Genomic DNA, 16,502 nt, shown 5'->3' on the forward strand with positions numbered 1-16,502 from the left:
CGTCAATTTATTCGAAATTTTCGACTAAATCTTCAAATTTTTCGAATTTTGGAAATGATTTTCCAAATTATTCGGCGCATTTGTCAAATTATTCAAAATTTTCGAACGAAGTTCAAAAGCATTCGACTTGTGGGAGTACAATTTCAAATAATTCGGCTTTTCACGCTGCTATTTCGAATAATTTGAGTTTAAAAAATGAATTTTCAGCTCCCTTGAATTACACGAAAGAATTTTCGAAAATAAATCGAATCAAAATAGTGGGAAAAACAAAAAAATTTCTGACTCATCGCAAGTTCTTAAAAATTTGAAATAATTTTATTTTTCTCTTTTTAACTGTTTTAAAAAATCAATTCATATTTTCTCATTCCAATTTTAATGATTTTCGGTAACCTTTTGTTGTTGCAGTTTCCTGGTGAGTGCATCCTCACATACATGGAGTTTCAGCTGGACAGCGCAGAGTACTGCCAGGCTCAACACAAATAGAGAGGCCAATCTCCTGGAAACCCAAACGTCCAAAACAACAAGAAGAAGAAAATAAGACAAAAAATAACTAAAAAAGAGGCAAAGAGCCATTATTAGAGACCCAACGTCGAGGGAGGAGAATTGGACTAATAAAATTGACATAAAAATTAAATGCGTTTATTAAACAACAATCAATTCATCGCGTGAACGGAGTGAGAGCTAAGAGCGTAAGGGAAAGAGGAATAAGGAAGTACATCGAGTTTCTAGATCAACTGAGAGAGCCGGGAAGCAGCAGTCAACTAGTCATCATAAAAGCAAGGCAACAACAATAACAACAATACATAGGAGAATTATATTAGAAAGAATTTTTTTAATTTACCCCTTCGAGACCTCGAGAATATTCGATAGGTAAGCCGAATGATAAAAATAGAATTTTCTCAATGCTCGAGATCGAGAATTTTCTGTCACTTTGGACAAAAATGTTGCCATTTGTTTCAATTTTTTGCAAATCTCATCACATTATCCAAAACAGTTTTTTTTGAGTCAACTTTGGTAGTTTTTGTTCAATTTTAACGAAAAATGTAAAAAATTTATGTTTATTACGAAAGTCGATGGAAAATGAGTTTTTTAAAGTCAATTTTTGTAATTTTTTGGTCAATATTAACGAAAAATGGAGAAATTCATGTTTGTGGCGAAAATTAATGTAAAATGAAATTAATATTCGTTTTTTTGGTCACCATTGCAGATAATCTTCCAAAACAAGTTCGAGAAAATATTTGAACGAGGAAACAAAGCGTGCATATCAAGGGGGTCTGACGTAACGTGGATCTTTGCATTTTGAGCGAGAATTTCGGCTGGCAGTCCATTTTTCCTAGCCATTGAGAGGAGTGTAAGGAACAAGCAGCGTGACGCCTTCGCAGCAGTCCTCGTTCTGTCCTCCGCATGAGAGAAACAACAATAATTATTTTCGTTTATAAATCGAGAGCCAGTCAACAAAGCGTTAAACAAGATTAACACCTTGATGGGAATAAAAGAAAAGAATAATCGAGGAGTCGAGTAATTGGTTACGTAGAAAATAACAACAAAGACTGACATCTCTATGGGCTAAATATTTAGCAGGCAACGAGCCTCAATTCATATTTCGCTCCCGAGGATATTATTCTCGAAGATAAATTAATCGAGAGTCGGATAATTCGAAGAAATATTTGTGGAAATCCAATTTTTGGTGCAGAGACGCGAAAAAGAGGGAAGAAAAGATTTTCGACAATTGTGATCAATCGAACGTTTTTTTACTCATTCTATTCGTCGGTTAAAAGGAAATGAGCAACATGAGGGTCAAAGACATTAGACCGGCACCTGCCGAGATTGACTACAAAAATATGAAGTTCCTCATCACCGATCGGCCCAATGATCAGACCATCCATACCTTTATTCAAGTGAGTCGTTTCTCCATTTTTTCAAATCATTTTTCCTCGTTTTTTCTAAGCACGTTTCGTGTGATTGAATCGATTTTACTACGTTTTTACTTAACGTGGGTCTTTTTGACCCACGGACTATTTTTTCGATGGATTTTGGACCGTTGAAATAGAGCCGAGTCACTCGTGGCTCATTTCGAACGATAAAATCTTGATTTTTCAGTATTTCGAGACTCTGAACCGATTTTTATTGCTTCGAGTCAATTCGAGCCAGGCCTGGCTGCAGTTTTCATCATTTTTTTTCGTATTCTGTTACCACGAATCATGCAATCCTGCCTCCCGAGCGTTTTTTCATTATAAGAAGTTGATCGACGAAATAATTTCATGAATTTGAGAATAGAAAATTAAATTTTTTTGATTTCTGATACAGGAACTGAAAAAGCACAATGTCAAGGAGGTCGTTAGAGTCTGTGAACCAACGTACAAAGTTGAGGAACTCAAGGAAGAGGGAATCAATGTCCTAGATTTGGTCTTCGACGACGGAACTTTTCCACCGAACGAGGTAAGTCTCGAAATCGAAAAAAAGTATAGAAAAATTGATGAAAATATATAAATAAATGGAAAAGAGAATAAAAAGTTTCTTCAAATCGAGAAAAAATGAATGAAATCGAGAATTATTTGGGATTCGTGGAACTGGCTTTCTCATACTGGCTTCGTATAATTACAGGTGGTTGATGAGTGGTTCGAGCTATTGAAAAATCGATTCCGCGAGACACCCGAAGCATGCGTCGCCGTACATTGCGTCGCCGGGCTTGGAAGAGCGCCCGTACTTGTTGCTCTCGCTCTCATCGAGCTTGGCCTCAAGTACGAGGACGCGGTCGCTCTAATCAGAGAGTAAGTTACGGAAGCTCTGCTCGAGAGGTTCTTTGTTGAGTCAAAAATTGAAATTCGTCGAATTTCGTATTCGGCATAAAAAAACCCCCTTTTTTTGCATTTCGCTTCTCAACGTGGGAATTTATTTCCACTGGAATTTTGCGTTCCAAACTCTCCAAGTGCAATTTCCCATTGGCAAAGGAGAAGTCGAGATTCGAATAATGGAAAACCCTCCCAAAAGCATTGAGATTCGAAAAAAATTAACCGTTTTCCAACGCTTTTACGAAAACAGGAAACGAAGAGGAGCGATAAACGCCAAGCAATTGGCCTACCTGGAAAAATATCGTCCGAAGTCTCGACTGAAGCTGAAAAACGGACAGAAGAATTCCTGCTGCGTCCAGTAGATGAGAAGCCACGACGAAAGAGAAGTTAGGAAGAATGAAAATTCGAAAAACAATTTGAGTCGATACGATAAATTGAAAGAAAACAAAAAACACGAGAAAAAACGTTCGGTTTGTCCTCGAAGCGAGAAAGGAAAGAATAAGTGTGTCGAGTTTACGCGATCGCGGTTAATATACATAATATAATTCAATTAAAGTTTGCACGCCTGTGACCGATGAAGGAACCGTGACGTTTGGAGAAAATACTTGTAATAACAAATACCATAACAATTTTTGTCTTATTTTTCGCTCGTTTTCGTTACTTTTTTCCTTTTTTTTTTTTACATGAACAATTAAAAGATAAACATTTATATTTGTCGTTCTACTTGTTAAAAAAACGAACGTTAATCTCGAGCGGATGACGAGAGCGTGGCTCATCAATGGAAATGCAACTATGAGCAAGACGAGAGCGTGGCGCTTCGTTCGATGAGAGGATCGATGAATTTCATTGGAAAAAAATGAAAAAAATGTTTTTCGCTAACTCTACGGCGGTCGGCGGTGATACTTTCACTTATCTTCCCAAAAACACTTTTGTTTTTGTCGACATTTTGCATTGACTAATGAGAACAAATTTTGATACTTTTCCATGGACTGTCGAACGCTGCCGACTGGATTATTACAATTGTCATGAGAATATTCAAGAAATAATAAAAAAAAACGTTTTATTTTCGAACCGATAAAGCACTGCCTTTTACGATCCCGGGGCCAAAGGAAAAAAGTTATAGAAATCCGAAAAAATTTATCTCGACTTCCTTTTTGCTTCGCTTTATTGCAAAAAATCGTCCAATTTTAAGGCTTTTTACATTTTTATTGTAGCTAGTGTGTAGCGATAATCGCGGCTAGTCGCGTCGAATCTTCCGCCAAATAATTCGCCATAAAACATCGCATTCGCTGATCAGTTTGTTTTCCCGTTATCGAGAATCTACGAAACGGCGACCGGAAGTTGCGTAACTCATTTTTCTTTCCCTCTCTCTCTCTCGTTTCCGCGCGCAAACTTTGCCCACGCACCCGCGGTAGAATGGATTATTTATAAATCGCTAATTATACGATTACGTAAGCCTTTTTCTCTATGTTTTTCTCTATTCGAGCCTCGAGACAATAAAAAACACACACACACACACGCGCAGAATAAAATCAGGTTTATTTAGGTAAAGGAACGAATGTGTCAAGATTAAGTTTTAAAAGAAAAATGAACAGTGAAAATTTGCTTTTAAATTTGTCCGAAAAGATAAAAAATCTGTAATTACTGAATTTGTACACAAAATAATAATAATTATGATAATAACAACGATAATAATACATCACCCGCAAATGCATCACGAATTCACGTCAACTGATGGGAGCGAAGAAGCTCTGATCGATTTTCTTTTTTTCTTGTCTTTTTTCTTTTTTTTCTCGATCGCGACAAAATTCCATCGAACAAGTCCGACGTAATTGCATTTCCAATGATCCACCGCGCGGTGCGTCCGTGCAGAGGCAACAAAAAATAGAAATAAAAAAAAATCAGTGAAATACCGATGGAATTCATATTTTTAAAGATAAAAAAAAATAAACGGATAAAATGAAAAAAAAAAAAAAAAATGAATAAACATCATTGGACTTGAATTTACGCGACGATGTGTGAAAGGTGAAATAATTCACTCCGGAGTTGGGTGTATCACTCTGTAGCTCAGTGGCAATTTCATAAAAAACGATTTAAAAAAATTGAAAAAAAAAAAACGCAGAATTTTAGGCACGAAGAGCAGCACTACGACGAAACGATTCGAGTTCGATCAAATGTCCAAGAGTTATCTCATCCAGTATTTTCCAATTGAAACAAACGCAAAGAAAAATTACGAAAAAGCAGGTTAACAGGACAAAAGGGGTCTCTCATGCTTTATTTTTTATAAAATTGTCAGTGACGCTGTGCGCCACGTTAAACTGTGTTCAAAGGGATAACGAAACTACAAAAAAATGAAGAAAAAGAAAAGTGATTCATTTTCACTCTCGCGCATCAAAGAATGAAAGATTTTACTGTTCACATCTTTTTCATACGTTCGCCTATCTCGAGCGGATGTACGTACTTTGAGATGCTATTTGAAAGATTGAGGTTAGGATTCGAAGAGAGTGTTTTTTGGCCACGAATTATATATTTTCAATCTACTTTTATATCATTTTTTTTCAAAACTATTCTCTATCACTATAGTTTTAACGATGTATGTACATAAAAATCCATGCTCGTTAGGCGTTGCAATGTGAATTCGTTTTCTCCACGAGCCTCGAGAAAGTCCCGGAATATTTGAAAAAAGTTAACAGTCGTACATTCTACGGAAAGGCGGACGTCCAATGAAATAATCGAGAATAACGACATTGAGACACAATTGTTTTTTGTGAGGCTCTCAAAGAACTGCAATATTTTTTATCAGAGGATGGAACTAAGAGGCGTTCGTTAATTAATAATTGAACGAATAATAATAATAATAACAATAATAATGTCACGATAAAACTCGATATTGGTACGAACATTGAAACTTGTACTTATGTCTGACCCTCCTCTCCGTCGCAAACCTTTAAATATTTTCGAATTTCCCCTCTATTTTACCATTCGAATCTCTGCCACTTTGATAAAAATGGACTTCAACAATTTTCGATATCAATGGGAGCGATATTTCATTTGAAATAAACAAAAAGTTGATGATGAATTTCTTGAATTAGTGGAAAATGATTAAAACTGATGACTTTTTTGGACTCAATCCGATGATCGATAGACTTCAAGCTATAAGAGGTTAACTTTGAAGATTTGACAGCCCCGTCGAATGGAACTTATTATTGCGGAGGATTATTTTAGAAAAAATATTTTCAAGTGCATATAAATGATTTGTCCACGAAAATAAAAATAAAATCGAGCTTATTTTATTGATTAATTTTTTTCGTACAAATTGTTGAAGCTTAAACTTAAAAAAGGCGAGTATTTTCATTTCTCTTCACATGAACATGTCATCGAAGCCTGGAGGCAAATGATCGGCGTCTGGGTCTCGTGGTGGTCTTCGCATACCACCCCCGATGTCCGGAGGGCCGAAAGGATCGAATCGCGCTCCTGGTGGAACAGCTCCGCTGTGACATTGAAGAAAAGTCAGAAGTTAAATTGTGTATAGTTGAAAAAATAGTGAATTAAGAAGTGAGCACTGACGGTGGCAATCTTCCTGGAACTCCCAAGCCGCCTGGTGGAAAGCCACCGAGTGGTCCAACACCGCCTCCGGGGCCACGTCTTTCAGCAAAAGGATCGAAGATCATTCCGCCACGCTCGCGTGAAAAGGGGTCCAGATCGGATCTTCCAACGTTCCGAGGATCGTAAGCGGGCCTGAATCAATCGCGATTCGCGCGTGAAAAAAGTTTCTGGTTCGAGAGGGATCTTGGGAGCAGGATTTCCCGGTAGCAGAGCTCCACATTTTTTTTAGGATAAAACGACTTTTCAGAGGAGCCACAGGTCGTCGGGGTTCAGCCCGTTGAATTGATTTGATATCTGGAAAGGATTTTTCAAAGGAAATTCCAGAACAGGAGGCTAAGAGTGTTTACCAAGGTTCACGAGGGACCCGCTCCGGTCGTACCCGCAGAGGATCGTCATCGATTGGCTGACGACGTCTCTCCTCCGGCGATTCTGTTCTTCCTCTCGTTTGTGTCGATATTTCTCGTCCTGCCGGACTGTTCAAAGGTTCAACCAGGTCTTGACGAATTTTGTTCATGACTGTCCGATGCTCTGGAATCAAAGCTTCCAACGCACCACGCAGCTCTTTCACCGTCTCCTCGATCCCAAATTCAACGCTGGATGCTCCGTTGTCCGCTGTTCTCTATAAATTCCATTATTGAACATTTTCTGTTGATTAGCCACTGAATTAAATTTTTTTTTTTCAAAATACTTTCACTTTTGGATCAGTTTACTTCCAATGTTGAGTCTTTACATTTCACAAGCCCTTCAAAAGTTACGTTGAGTCTGTTAATATTTTAAAGAATGATATCGAATAATGGTAAAAAACTTGCCAAAAGATTGATCAAGAGATTAGCGTCAGATTTCATGGCAACGAGGATATAAAGTTTGCCATCCTTGGCATAGCGTAAAGAATAATTTGGTTGTTGGTTCCATTGGTCCGGAAGGAAATCTGTACCTTTGTCGGTGTTCGGATCGAAAACCTTCTGCAAATTCGATGTTTTGGGGAGAAGGATTTGACGATTAAATTGTTAGAAAAAATGAGGGAGGTATGCAAAAAATAAACATTACTCACTGAATCTCCGAGGCCGATGCACTTGAATCCATTTTTCACGAAGTACCAATGAGTGAAAAGAATGATGACGTCCTCTTTTTTGCTCAGTGAAGCTTCGACGATTTTATTCAACAATTCAAAGCCAAAATAATCGTTCACCTCACTCGCCATTTTGCACTTTTTATTTCAATACGCACAATTTAACGGATGACTCGCAAATTTATATGCAGTACGAATCCATTGGTGCGATCGGAAATAAGAACTGTCAACGGTCAATATGTCGGTGGAATGATGCGGTGGAATTTTTTAACACGAAATTGCTGAAATGGAAGATTTTTAAATGTTTATTTCACGATAAATTTAATATATTTATTCCGAAACTGTTGAAAATGTGCCGAAAAACACGACGCACCAGTGTTTTGTTGTTCTTATCGTCAAACTGCGGCCAATATCGGAACTAACGATATACTCGATCGCTAAAACTCCTCAGTCGGTATATGGTCCGAGATTATTGCGGATAAGTAAGGTTTCTTTCGAGATAGCTATTGAACGCTATTTTATGTTTCGTTTATCAAAAAATATTATCAAAAGAACGTTTGAATTAATCAAACATTCACAAACTAACGAAAAAAATCATAATGAATTGAAAAAAATGGTAAAAGCCAAAATCGAGAGGCTAATTTTATAGAGCTGCCTAAAAAGGGTATTAACGTGATCTATCAGTTGTACAGTCGGTAAAAATCTTACTGCATATTTTCTTCCGAGTAGGTTGATATATGAGAAAATTATATTACTCGATACAAAATTTTTACCGACTAAACAACGGATAGATTATATTCAAGAGCTTTTCTCCTGAACTTTGGGGTTCCCGCCCTTTTTAGTTTTGCTTTCTGTGGGTACGTTCACGCATAGTGTGATGAACTCCTCTCCCCTGCATTGTGTTGCGTACTTATGACATTATATACAGATTACAGATATATATATAGATACATATGTACAGATAGATACAATATATATAGATAACCCTGATCGCTCTGTTTCCTAGTACAGTCGAAGAAAGAACGTACCAGAACGTACCCTGTGTGTGTAAATTCTCAGAACGTTTGACGGGTTTTTTTTCTGGGAAATCGCCTACTGCCCTCTTTATTTCGTTGCGAATATTGGGTTCTTTGTGACGAGTGACGAAACGGATCGAACAGTAACGAGTAACGAGCTCGGCCGACACCGCCGACACTTCCTCATGTGAGTTTATTCTACAAAAATTTTATATTTTTTTCTTTTACGAAAAATATGGATAATTTGGATAATTTGCAATCGAAAAACTGGGAAAGACATGCAATTGTTGCAGTCATTTGTGAAAGAAGTAATTTTTTCACAATTGTTTCAGCAATTTTTTGCATACGGGCTTTCGCGTCAGTGTCCTGTGTTCCATCACTAAATATCGAAATCCCATTGCTGACGTGCGTGGTCGGGTTTATCAGCGAGAATTGAATGAACAGAATCAAAGAAGTCGTTGAGTCGTCAGCAGGTATAATTACGATTATTACGATAGTGAAACCACGTGATAATTGACAATCGACCCATTAATAAGTCAAGGAAATGAAATATTTACTAATTTGAATGATAGGTCAGCCATTTTTTTTACACTATAAAAAGCTGCGTAGTTTGCTGTATTATCATAGAAACTCGTTCGTTATTTTTTTTGCACGTATTTATAAAATTTCAGCGACGTTGTAGGCTTCATGATATTTCTAGTTTCAACTGTAAGTGCTCAGATTATTTATCACGATTATTTGAAACAAAGCGATCTTTGTACGAAAGGATAGTGAGTTTAAGCTCGATCTATCAACAAGTTGGAAGTAACCATTTCAAATTCAGGGAAGAAAAATGCGAAGTTGATGAATGAATGTGTGCTGATGATTTTTTTTTTAGTTATTTCAACAACTGCTCTTACAAGAACCTGATAATAAGGGTTGCATCGTGCATCACCAAATATAAAAATTGCGAAAGCACGTGATTACTTGCAGTCAAAAATACAGAAAGAGGCAAAATCTGAAACACAAAATATAATTGCCAAGTCAACATTGACCCGCAGGTAAAACTATCATAATGAATTTTGTTGTACAAATATTTTAAATTCATCGAAACCTTGATACGATAATTTTTTAAGGATATCTTTTTGAAGGAAACAATGAATTTTGAAAGAATATAACAATGATATGCTGAGAAACTCAATCTTTCAGAAATTTTGAAATGCATGATCAATTTTGATTCGAATCAAGCAAAAACGTTTTAAAAATGCTGTTAAGTGACACGAATTTGGGACTGGTTTCTTTAATATTGTAAATGTATGTAAAGCTTGTGTAAAAATAATTTCCATGTGATACGTGAAAACTGTCATGGCCCACGAACAAACTGCCTCGCATTTTTCATTTTTTCTTGCGTGGATTAAAAAATACAGGATTCAAAAGGATCACGCCTGGAATCGAATTTTTAAACATTTCATACCTAAATATTTTCAAAACCTCAACAAAATTCTGACTGCTTTTGCACATTACAACTTCCAAGTTATTTGGCCCTGCTGAAAATCTAATTTCACTGCATGTTAATACTGTGAAATTAGCTATGGAAATTTTCTTTTTAAATTGTTATATTCATTCAACCATTTGAAAATACATAGGAATAGTTTTATCTGAACGCTAATAACTTTGCTTGAATTAATATTGTAGATAAGATGATTTCTCAACAGTGCGCAGGGACTCAAAATAGATCGGCATATTTGTTACACTACACCAGCATAAAAGCGAACGATCAATACTTTACAGATTTTACATGGAATTTGTGTGATTGGTCTTTGTTGTACGACACAATCTATTCCCAAGGACTGCTATCTGATTCTTTCCCTCTTAACGGAATAGATAAGTGTACTTGCCAGTTGTCCTTCAAACCAAAGAATCCAGAAAAGTTATTAGCGATTGAGTTTTCTGATTCTTCACGTTTTTTGGCAATGAAAATTCAGATTTTTATCAATGAAGAACAACAATTTGAGAGTTGTTATTCACGCCCAGTTTCCAGGATTATTTATCCCCAAGAATTAAAGTTATCACTGGAAAAAAAAGGATTGGATCTTCTGTTAAAAAGCAATTTTGGTAATCGGTCCGATATAATAAAAAACATCATAGTGAAGTTTTCCATCTCCAAAATGCCCGAATATCAAAGCGTTCTCCGGCAAATACCGGCAACGGGAGTTATACAAAGCACGAAAGCTTTATATGAGAAGAAGACACTTAGTGATGTAACTTTTGTATTCGATGATAAAGAATTACTTGCTCATAAAGCTGTCCTCGCAGTAAGGAGCGAAGTTTTTGAAGCAATGTTTTTAAGCGACATGAAAGAGAAAGATACAAGCAGAGTTGAAATTGTTGACACAAAAGCCAAAATCTTCGAAGAATTTCTCAAGTATTTGTACACTGGGGAATTGAACGATTTGAAAAATAAGTCTGAAGAAATATTGTTGTTAGCAGACAAATATCAGGTTTGCGAGTTGAAAGATATGTGCGAAAATTTTTTCTTGGAAAATATTTCTGAAGAAAACGTTATGGAATACCTTATTGTTGCGGATAAGTATCGTTGCACCTCATTGAAGAAAAAAGCTACCAACATCCTTCAAAACAGTGCCAATGTATTGAAACGAGCTATCATGAGTGAAAGCTCCAAGACTTTATCGATTTTGAAAGAGGCGTTAGCCAAGGAAGATTGTTCCCCTGAATAGATGTAAGTTGTAAATGAAAATTACACAAAGATTTTATTTTTTTATTTTGCAATTGAAAACAAAAGATGTATTCCACGTTGAGTTAGTGTGTAATATGCTAATTGATAACTACCACAATTACGCGCTGCACACTTGTAAAAAGGCGCATGGACGTGCTACGGAGTTTGTAATCGCATGTAAAATCCGTGCAAGAAATCTATCCTAACACATTTAAATAGAAATGCGGGATACTTACGAGAAATGCGTGCATCTATTTCTAAAAATGCGATACTGTCGCCAAATTTTATTCGTTTTTATATGATTCTAACAGTTGCGTTTTTGTTTTGTATACGATTTTATTTTTATAGATGTGCGAACCATTGTATATGAACGGAACATGATATTGCATTGAAACTTGACTTCAACTAAGGCCTTCACGTGTACGTGTATGTGGCTTACTTTGTTTTTACCTTTTCGTTTCATTTTTTTTTATTCATTTTATCTTTTTTCACCTATCTTTGGTGCTGTAGTCAAATCGTAATGACATCAATATATTAAATTATGTAAGTTGAAGCGAAACAAAACAATTCGTCAGCCCAAGTTCCTTTGTCATTGTCAGTTGTATGTTCCGATACACTAAACATATTATTCTACAGATATTTTTTGATAAAATATTGTAAGAATTAATTTTTTTGTTAAGAAATCGATGTCCATGTATGTACAAGCAATTGAACCATGTTCAAACTTGATGTATTCTGAAAAAACAACTTCAATCATACATGTCTGAAGAGCAACAGAATACAGAAAACCAAAAAACATTTGAGATCGTGTTGAATAAACTGAAGAAATGCTGTTCAATTTTTTAGAATTTTCTAACAAACATAAGAATCCTTTGCAATCTATACAGTTATGAGAATGAGTTTATGTTTGCCAAGTTCAACCATCTACGAATCGGTAAAAAGATGGAAAATAAGTACTGCGATGAAAAATAAAAATTTTTCATCTGGAGAAATCTGTGCTCGACAAGAGATCAAACTTGAAGGGTGTTATCATTTTTGTTCTTGTGTCCTCAACCCATTGTCCACTTTTTATGCACTGAGTACAACACTTGAAATATTACAAAAGTTGGTAAAATTCATAACAATTGGGAAGTTAGTAAGAGATTATTTCCAGTTTATCAAACATGATGAATCGTAGCTCAATTTCTTGAAGAAACATTCATAGGGATAAGTCTGCTAAATATTCATTTTCTTACATCGGTTGGACTAAATTTCGACTCACTAAAATTTCAAACTCAAGAAATGTTTCATTAGTTTCGGAGAAATTCCTATTCATCTAAATTTCAAACTCCCTTACTGGAATACTGGATGGAATTTCGTTTTTAGCTGTATATGTCCGACATTGGGATGCACGTACGTATATCCTCTTGAATTTCGGATTCCCGCCATTTTTGGTTTTGCTTTCACGTTCTCCACTGCGTTATTGGGCGCGTTCGGGGAGTCGCTATTTGCGCTACAAACGCTAAAATTATCATTGAATGATATTACTATATCTTGTATTTTTAGCGCAAATAGCGACTCCCTGAACGCGCCCATTGCGAGCGCATAGTGCAGTCTAAGGCCTGCTACACACGGTCAATAATATTGCGCAATATAGGTGATTGCACAATATTATTGAACGTGTAGATGTAGTATTGAAACATTGCGCAATCATTGAACAGAAGTTTGAGCTACCTTAAATTTATGGCGCACTACACACCATACAAACTTATTGTGCAATATTACTGTGCAATATTATTGACCGTGTGTAGCAGGCCTAACAAAGCAAATTGAACAGTAACGAGCTCGTCCATTGTGGGTAGTTTTTCCATCGTGTAAGTTTATTCCATAAAAATTTTATATATTTTTGTTTTGCTGTTACGAAAAATACTTAGGCCATTGCACAATATTATTGACCGTGTGTAGCAGGCCTTACGGTCGATGCATGCTGCATTGTGTTGGTTGCGTACATTATATTTATTACTCTTGATATGTTAGATATTTTCGGCTAGTGACTTTCGGCCGACCGGAAATTGCGAAGACGCCATTTTCAGGCAATTTAGACCCTATACCATCCATAGTACAGTCCAAGAATCAGAACCACATCAGAACGTTTGGCGGGCTTTTTTTCTGGGAAATCGCCTACCTATCGCCCTCTTTATCTTCGTATACACTGGTGTAACTGCGAATATTGGGTTCTTTGTTCTTTGTAACGAAATGGATCAGACAGTAACGAGCTCGGCCAAGATTTTCACGTGTGAGTTTATTCTACAAAAATTTTATATTTTTTTCTTTTACGAAAAATACAATGTACCGGATAATTTGCAATCGAAAAACTGGGAAAGACAATTGTTGCAGTCATTTGTGAAAGAAGTAATTTTTTCACAATTGTTTCAGCAAGTTTTGATACGGGCTGTCGCGTCAGTGTCCTGTGTTCCATCCACTTCCATCACTAAATATCGAAATCGCATTGTTAACGTGCGTGCTCGGGTTTATCAGCGAGAATTGAATTAACAGAATCATAGAAGTCGTTGAGTCGTCATTCTATTCTAGCAGGTATAATTACGATAGTGAAACCACGTGATAATTGACAATCGACTCATTAATAAGTCAAGGAAATGAAATATTTACTAATTTGAATGATAGGTCAGCGATTTTTTTACACTATAAAAAACTGCGTAGTCTGCTGTATATTATTATAGAAACTCGTTCGTTATTTTTTTTCACGTATTTGTAAAAGTTCAACTACGTTATAGGCTTAATGATATTTTCAGTTTCAACTGTAAGTGCTCAGATTATTTATCACTTATATGGGGCAAAGTGATCTTCGTACGAAAGGATAACAAGTTTATAAGTTGCAATTTTTACATTTTTTCTCACGAACAATGTACTCGATCTATCGAGCTATTGACAAGTTGGAAGTAACCATTTCAAATTGAGGGAAGAAAAATGCAAAGTTGATGAATGTGCTGATGATTTTTTTTTTTAGTTATTTCAACAACTTCTCTTACAAGAACCTGATCATAACGGTTGCATCATCCATCACCAAATATACCAATTGCGGAAGCACGTGATTACTTGCAGTCAAAAATACAGAGAGACGAAATCTGAAACACAAAATATAATTGCCAAGTCAACGTTGACCCGCAGGTAAAACTATCATAATGAATTTTGTTGTACAAATGTTTTTAAATTCATCAAAACCTTGATACGATAATTTTTTAAATATATCTTTTTGAAAGAAACAATGAATTTTGAAAGAATATAACAATGATATCCTGAGAAACTCAATCTTTCAGAAATTTCAGAATGCGCGATCAATTTTGATTCAAATCAAGCAAAAAAGTTTTAAAAATGCTGTTAAGTGACACGAATTTGGGACTGGTTTCTTTAATATTGTAAAATATATGTAAAGCTTGTGAAAAATAATTTCCATGTGATATGTGAAAACTGTCGTGGCACACGAACAAACAGTCTCGCATTTTTCATTATTTTAGACGTGGATTAAAAAATACAGGACTCAAGAGGATCACACCTGGAATCGAATTTTTAAACATTTCATACCTTAATATTTTCAAAACCTCAACAAAATTCTGAATGCTTTTGCACATTATAACTTCCGAGTTACTTGGACTAGCTGAGTTATGGAAATTCTCTTTTTTAATTGTTATATTCATTCGACGATTTGAAAATATACAGAAATAGTTTTATCTCAACGTTAATAACTTAGCTTGAATTAATATTGTAGATAGGATGATTTCTCGTCAGTGCGCAGGGTCTGAAAGTAGAGCGGCATATTTGTCACACTCCATCAGGATGGAAGCGAACGATCAACACTTTACAGATTTTACGTGGATTTTGTGTGATTGGTCTTTGTTATACGACACAACGTATTCCCAAGGACTGCTATCTGATTCTTTCCCTCTTAGAGGAATAGAATCAGATAAGTGTACTTGCCAGTTGTCCTTCAAACCAAAGAATCTGAAAAATTGTTTAGGGATTGAGTTTTCTGATTCTTCCCATTTTTTGGCAATGAAAATTCAAGTTTTCATCAATAACGAACAACAATTTGAGAAATGTTATTTGCACCCAGTACCCAGGATTATTTATCCCCCAGGATTGAAGTTATCACTTGAAAAGAAAAGTTTGGATGATCTATTAAAAAACATTTATGGTGGTCGGAATGATAAAACGAATCAAATCGAAGTGAAGTTTTCCATCTCTAAAATACCCGAATATCATCAAAGCGTTCTCCGCCAAATACCGACAACAAATGTTATACGAAGTTCAGAAGCTTTATATGAGAAGAAGGCATTTTGTGATGTAACTTTCGTATTCGATGATAAAGAGTTACCTGCTCATAAAGTTGTCCTCGCACTACGAAGCGAAGTTTTCGAAGCAATGTTTTTAAGCGACATGAAAGAGAAAGATACAAGCACAGTTGAAATTGTTGACACAAAAGCCGAAATCTTCGAAGAATTTCTCAAGTATTTGTACACTGGGGAATTGAATGATTTGGAAAATAAGGCTGAAGAAATGTTGTTATTGGCAGACAAATATCAGGTTGGCGAGTTGAAAGATATGTGCGAAAATTTTTTCTTGGATAATATTTCTGAAGTAAACGTTATAAAGAACCTTATTGTTGCGGATAAGTATCGTTGCGCCACATTAAAGAAAAAAGCTACGAACATCCTTCAAATCAATGCCAATGTATTGAAACAAGCTATCATGAGTGAAAGCTCCGAGACTTTATCGATTTTGAAAGAGGTGTTAGCCAAGGAAGATTGTTCCCCTGAATAGGTGTAAGTTGTAAGTGAAAATTACACAAAGATTTTATTTCTTTATTTTGCAATTGAAAACAAAAGATGTATTCCACGTTGAGTTAGTGTGTAATATGCTAATTGATAACTACCACAATTACGCGCTGCACACTTGTAAAAAGGCACATGGACGTGCTACGTAGTTTGGTAATCGCATGTAAAATACGTGCAAGAAATCTATCCTAACACATTTAAATAGAAATGCGGGATACTTACGAGAAATGCGTGCATCTATTTCTAAAAATGCGATACTGTCGCCAAATTTTATTCGTTTTTATACGATTCTAACAGTTGCGTTTTTGTTTTGTATAAGATTTTATTTTTATAGATGTGCGAACCATTGTATATGAACGGAACATGATATTGCATTGAAACTTGACTTCAACAGAGACCTTCACTTGTATGTGGCTTACTTTTTTTTACTTTTTTTTTTTACTTTTTTTTTTTTTTTTTTTTTTTATTAAT

General features: G+C 35.7%; 4 protein-coding genes across 11 annotated transcripts in view; 3 read left to right on the forward strand and 1 right to left on the reverse strand.

Annotated features, from left to right (window-relative positions):
- The window catches only part of PRL-1 (PRL-1 phosphatase), a 28,923-nt gene extending 22,830 nt beyond the window's left edge, over window positions 1–6,093 (forward strand). For all 5 annotated transcript variants that reach the window (XM_043431911.1, XM_043431912.1, XM_043431910.1 and 2 more), the window contains exons 2-6: window positions 406–870; window positions 1,208–1,898; window positions 2,308–2,439; window positions 2,605–2,771; window positions 3,043–6,093. In XM_043431911.1, the coding sequence (XP_043287846.1) occupies window positions 1,782–1,898; window positions 2,308–2,439; window positions 2,605–2,771; window positions 3,043–3,154 (528 nt within the window). In that variant the 5' untranslated portion in view covers window positions 406–870; window positions 1,208–1,781 and the 3' untranslated portion in view covers window positions 3,155–6,093. The remainder of the gene's footprint in view (window positions 1–405; window positions 871–1,207; window positions 1,899–2,307; window positions 2,440–2,604; window positions 2,772–3,042) is intronic.
- PI31 (Proteasome inhibitor 31 kDa) lies at window positions 6,061–7,885 on the reverse strand. Of its 2 annotated transcripts, XM_043431909.1 has the most exons (6): window positions 7,841–7,885; window positions 7,450–7,748; window positions 7,208–7,360; window positions 6,746–7,017; window positions 6,360–6,530; window positions 6,061–6,283 (listed from the first exon to the last, which is right to left on the reverse strand). In XM_043431909.1, the coding sequence occupies exons 2-6, from the start codon at window positions 7,597–7,599 to the stop codon at window positions 6,154–6,156; spliced, it is 876 nt and encodes a 291-aa protein (XP_043287844.1). In that variant the 5' UTR covers window positions 7,600–7,748; window positions 7,841–7,885; the 3' UTR covers window positions 6,061–6,153. The 2 variants fall into 2 exon arrangements, with proteins under 2 accessions (XP_043287844.1, XP_043287843.1); XM_043431908.1 differs by having other exon boundaries at window positions 7,450–7,868.
- Window positions 7,886–8,462: 577 nt separating this feature from the next.
- LOC122417840 (BTB and MATH domain-containing protein 43-like) lies at window positions 8,463–12,037 on the forward strand. Its single transcript, XM_043431662.1, has 4 exons — window positions 8,463–8,670; window positions 8,816–8,956; window positions 9,361–9,523; window positions 10,158–12,037. The coding sequence occupies exon 4, from the start codon at window positions 10,163–10,165 to the stop codon at window positions 11,198–11,200; it is 1,038 nt and encodes a 345-aa protein (XP_043287597.1). The 5' UTR covers window positions 8,463–8,670; window positions 8,816–8,956; window positions 9,361–9,523; window positions 10,158–10,162; the 3' UTR covers window positions 11,201–12,037.
- An 835-nt stretch (window positions 12,038–12,872) lies between these two features.
- LOC122417836 (BTB/POZ and MATH domain-containing protein 1-like) lies at window positions 12,873–16,440 on the forward strand. Of its 3 annotated transcripts, none has more exons than XM_043431659.1 (4): window positions 12,873–13,474; window positions 13,615–13,773; window positions 14,207–14,367; window positions 14,966–16,440. In XM_043431659.1, exon 4 carries the CDS (start codon window positions 14,971–14,973, stop codon window positions 16,015–16,017), a length of 1,047 nt encoding a protein of 348 aa, XP_043287594.1. In that variant the 5' UTR covers window positions 12,873–13,474; window positions 13,615–13,773; window positions 14,207–14,367; window positions 14,966–14,970; the 3' UTR covers window positions 16,018–16,440. The 3 variants fall into 3 exon arrangements, with proteins under 3 accessions (XP_043287594.1, XP_043287592.1, XP_043287593.1); XM_043431657.1 differs by having other exon boundaries at window positions 13,216–13,474; window positions 13,619–13,773; XM_043431658.1 differs by lacking the exon at window positions 13,615–13,773 and having other exon boundaries at window positions 13,216–13,474.
- The last annotated feature ends 62 nt before the right edge of the window (window positions 16,441–16,502 follow it).

This window comes from Venturia canescens, chromosome 11, assembly GCF_019457755.1.
Source record: "Venturia canescens isolate UGA chromosome 11, ASM1945775v1, whole genome shotgun sequence".
Classification (NCBI taxonomy): Eukaryota; Metazoa; Arthropoda; class Insecta; order Hymenoptera; family Ichneumonidae; genus Venturia; species Venturia canescens.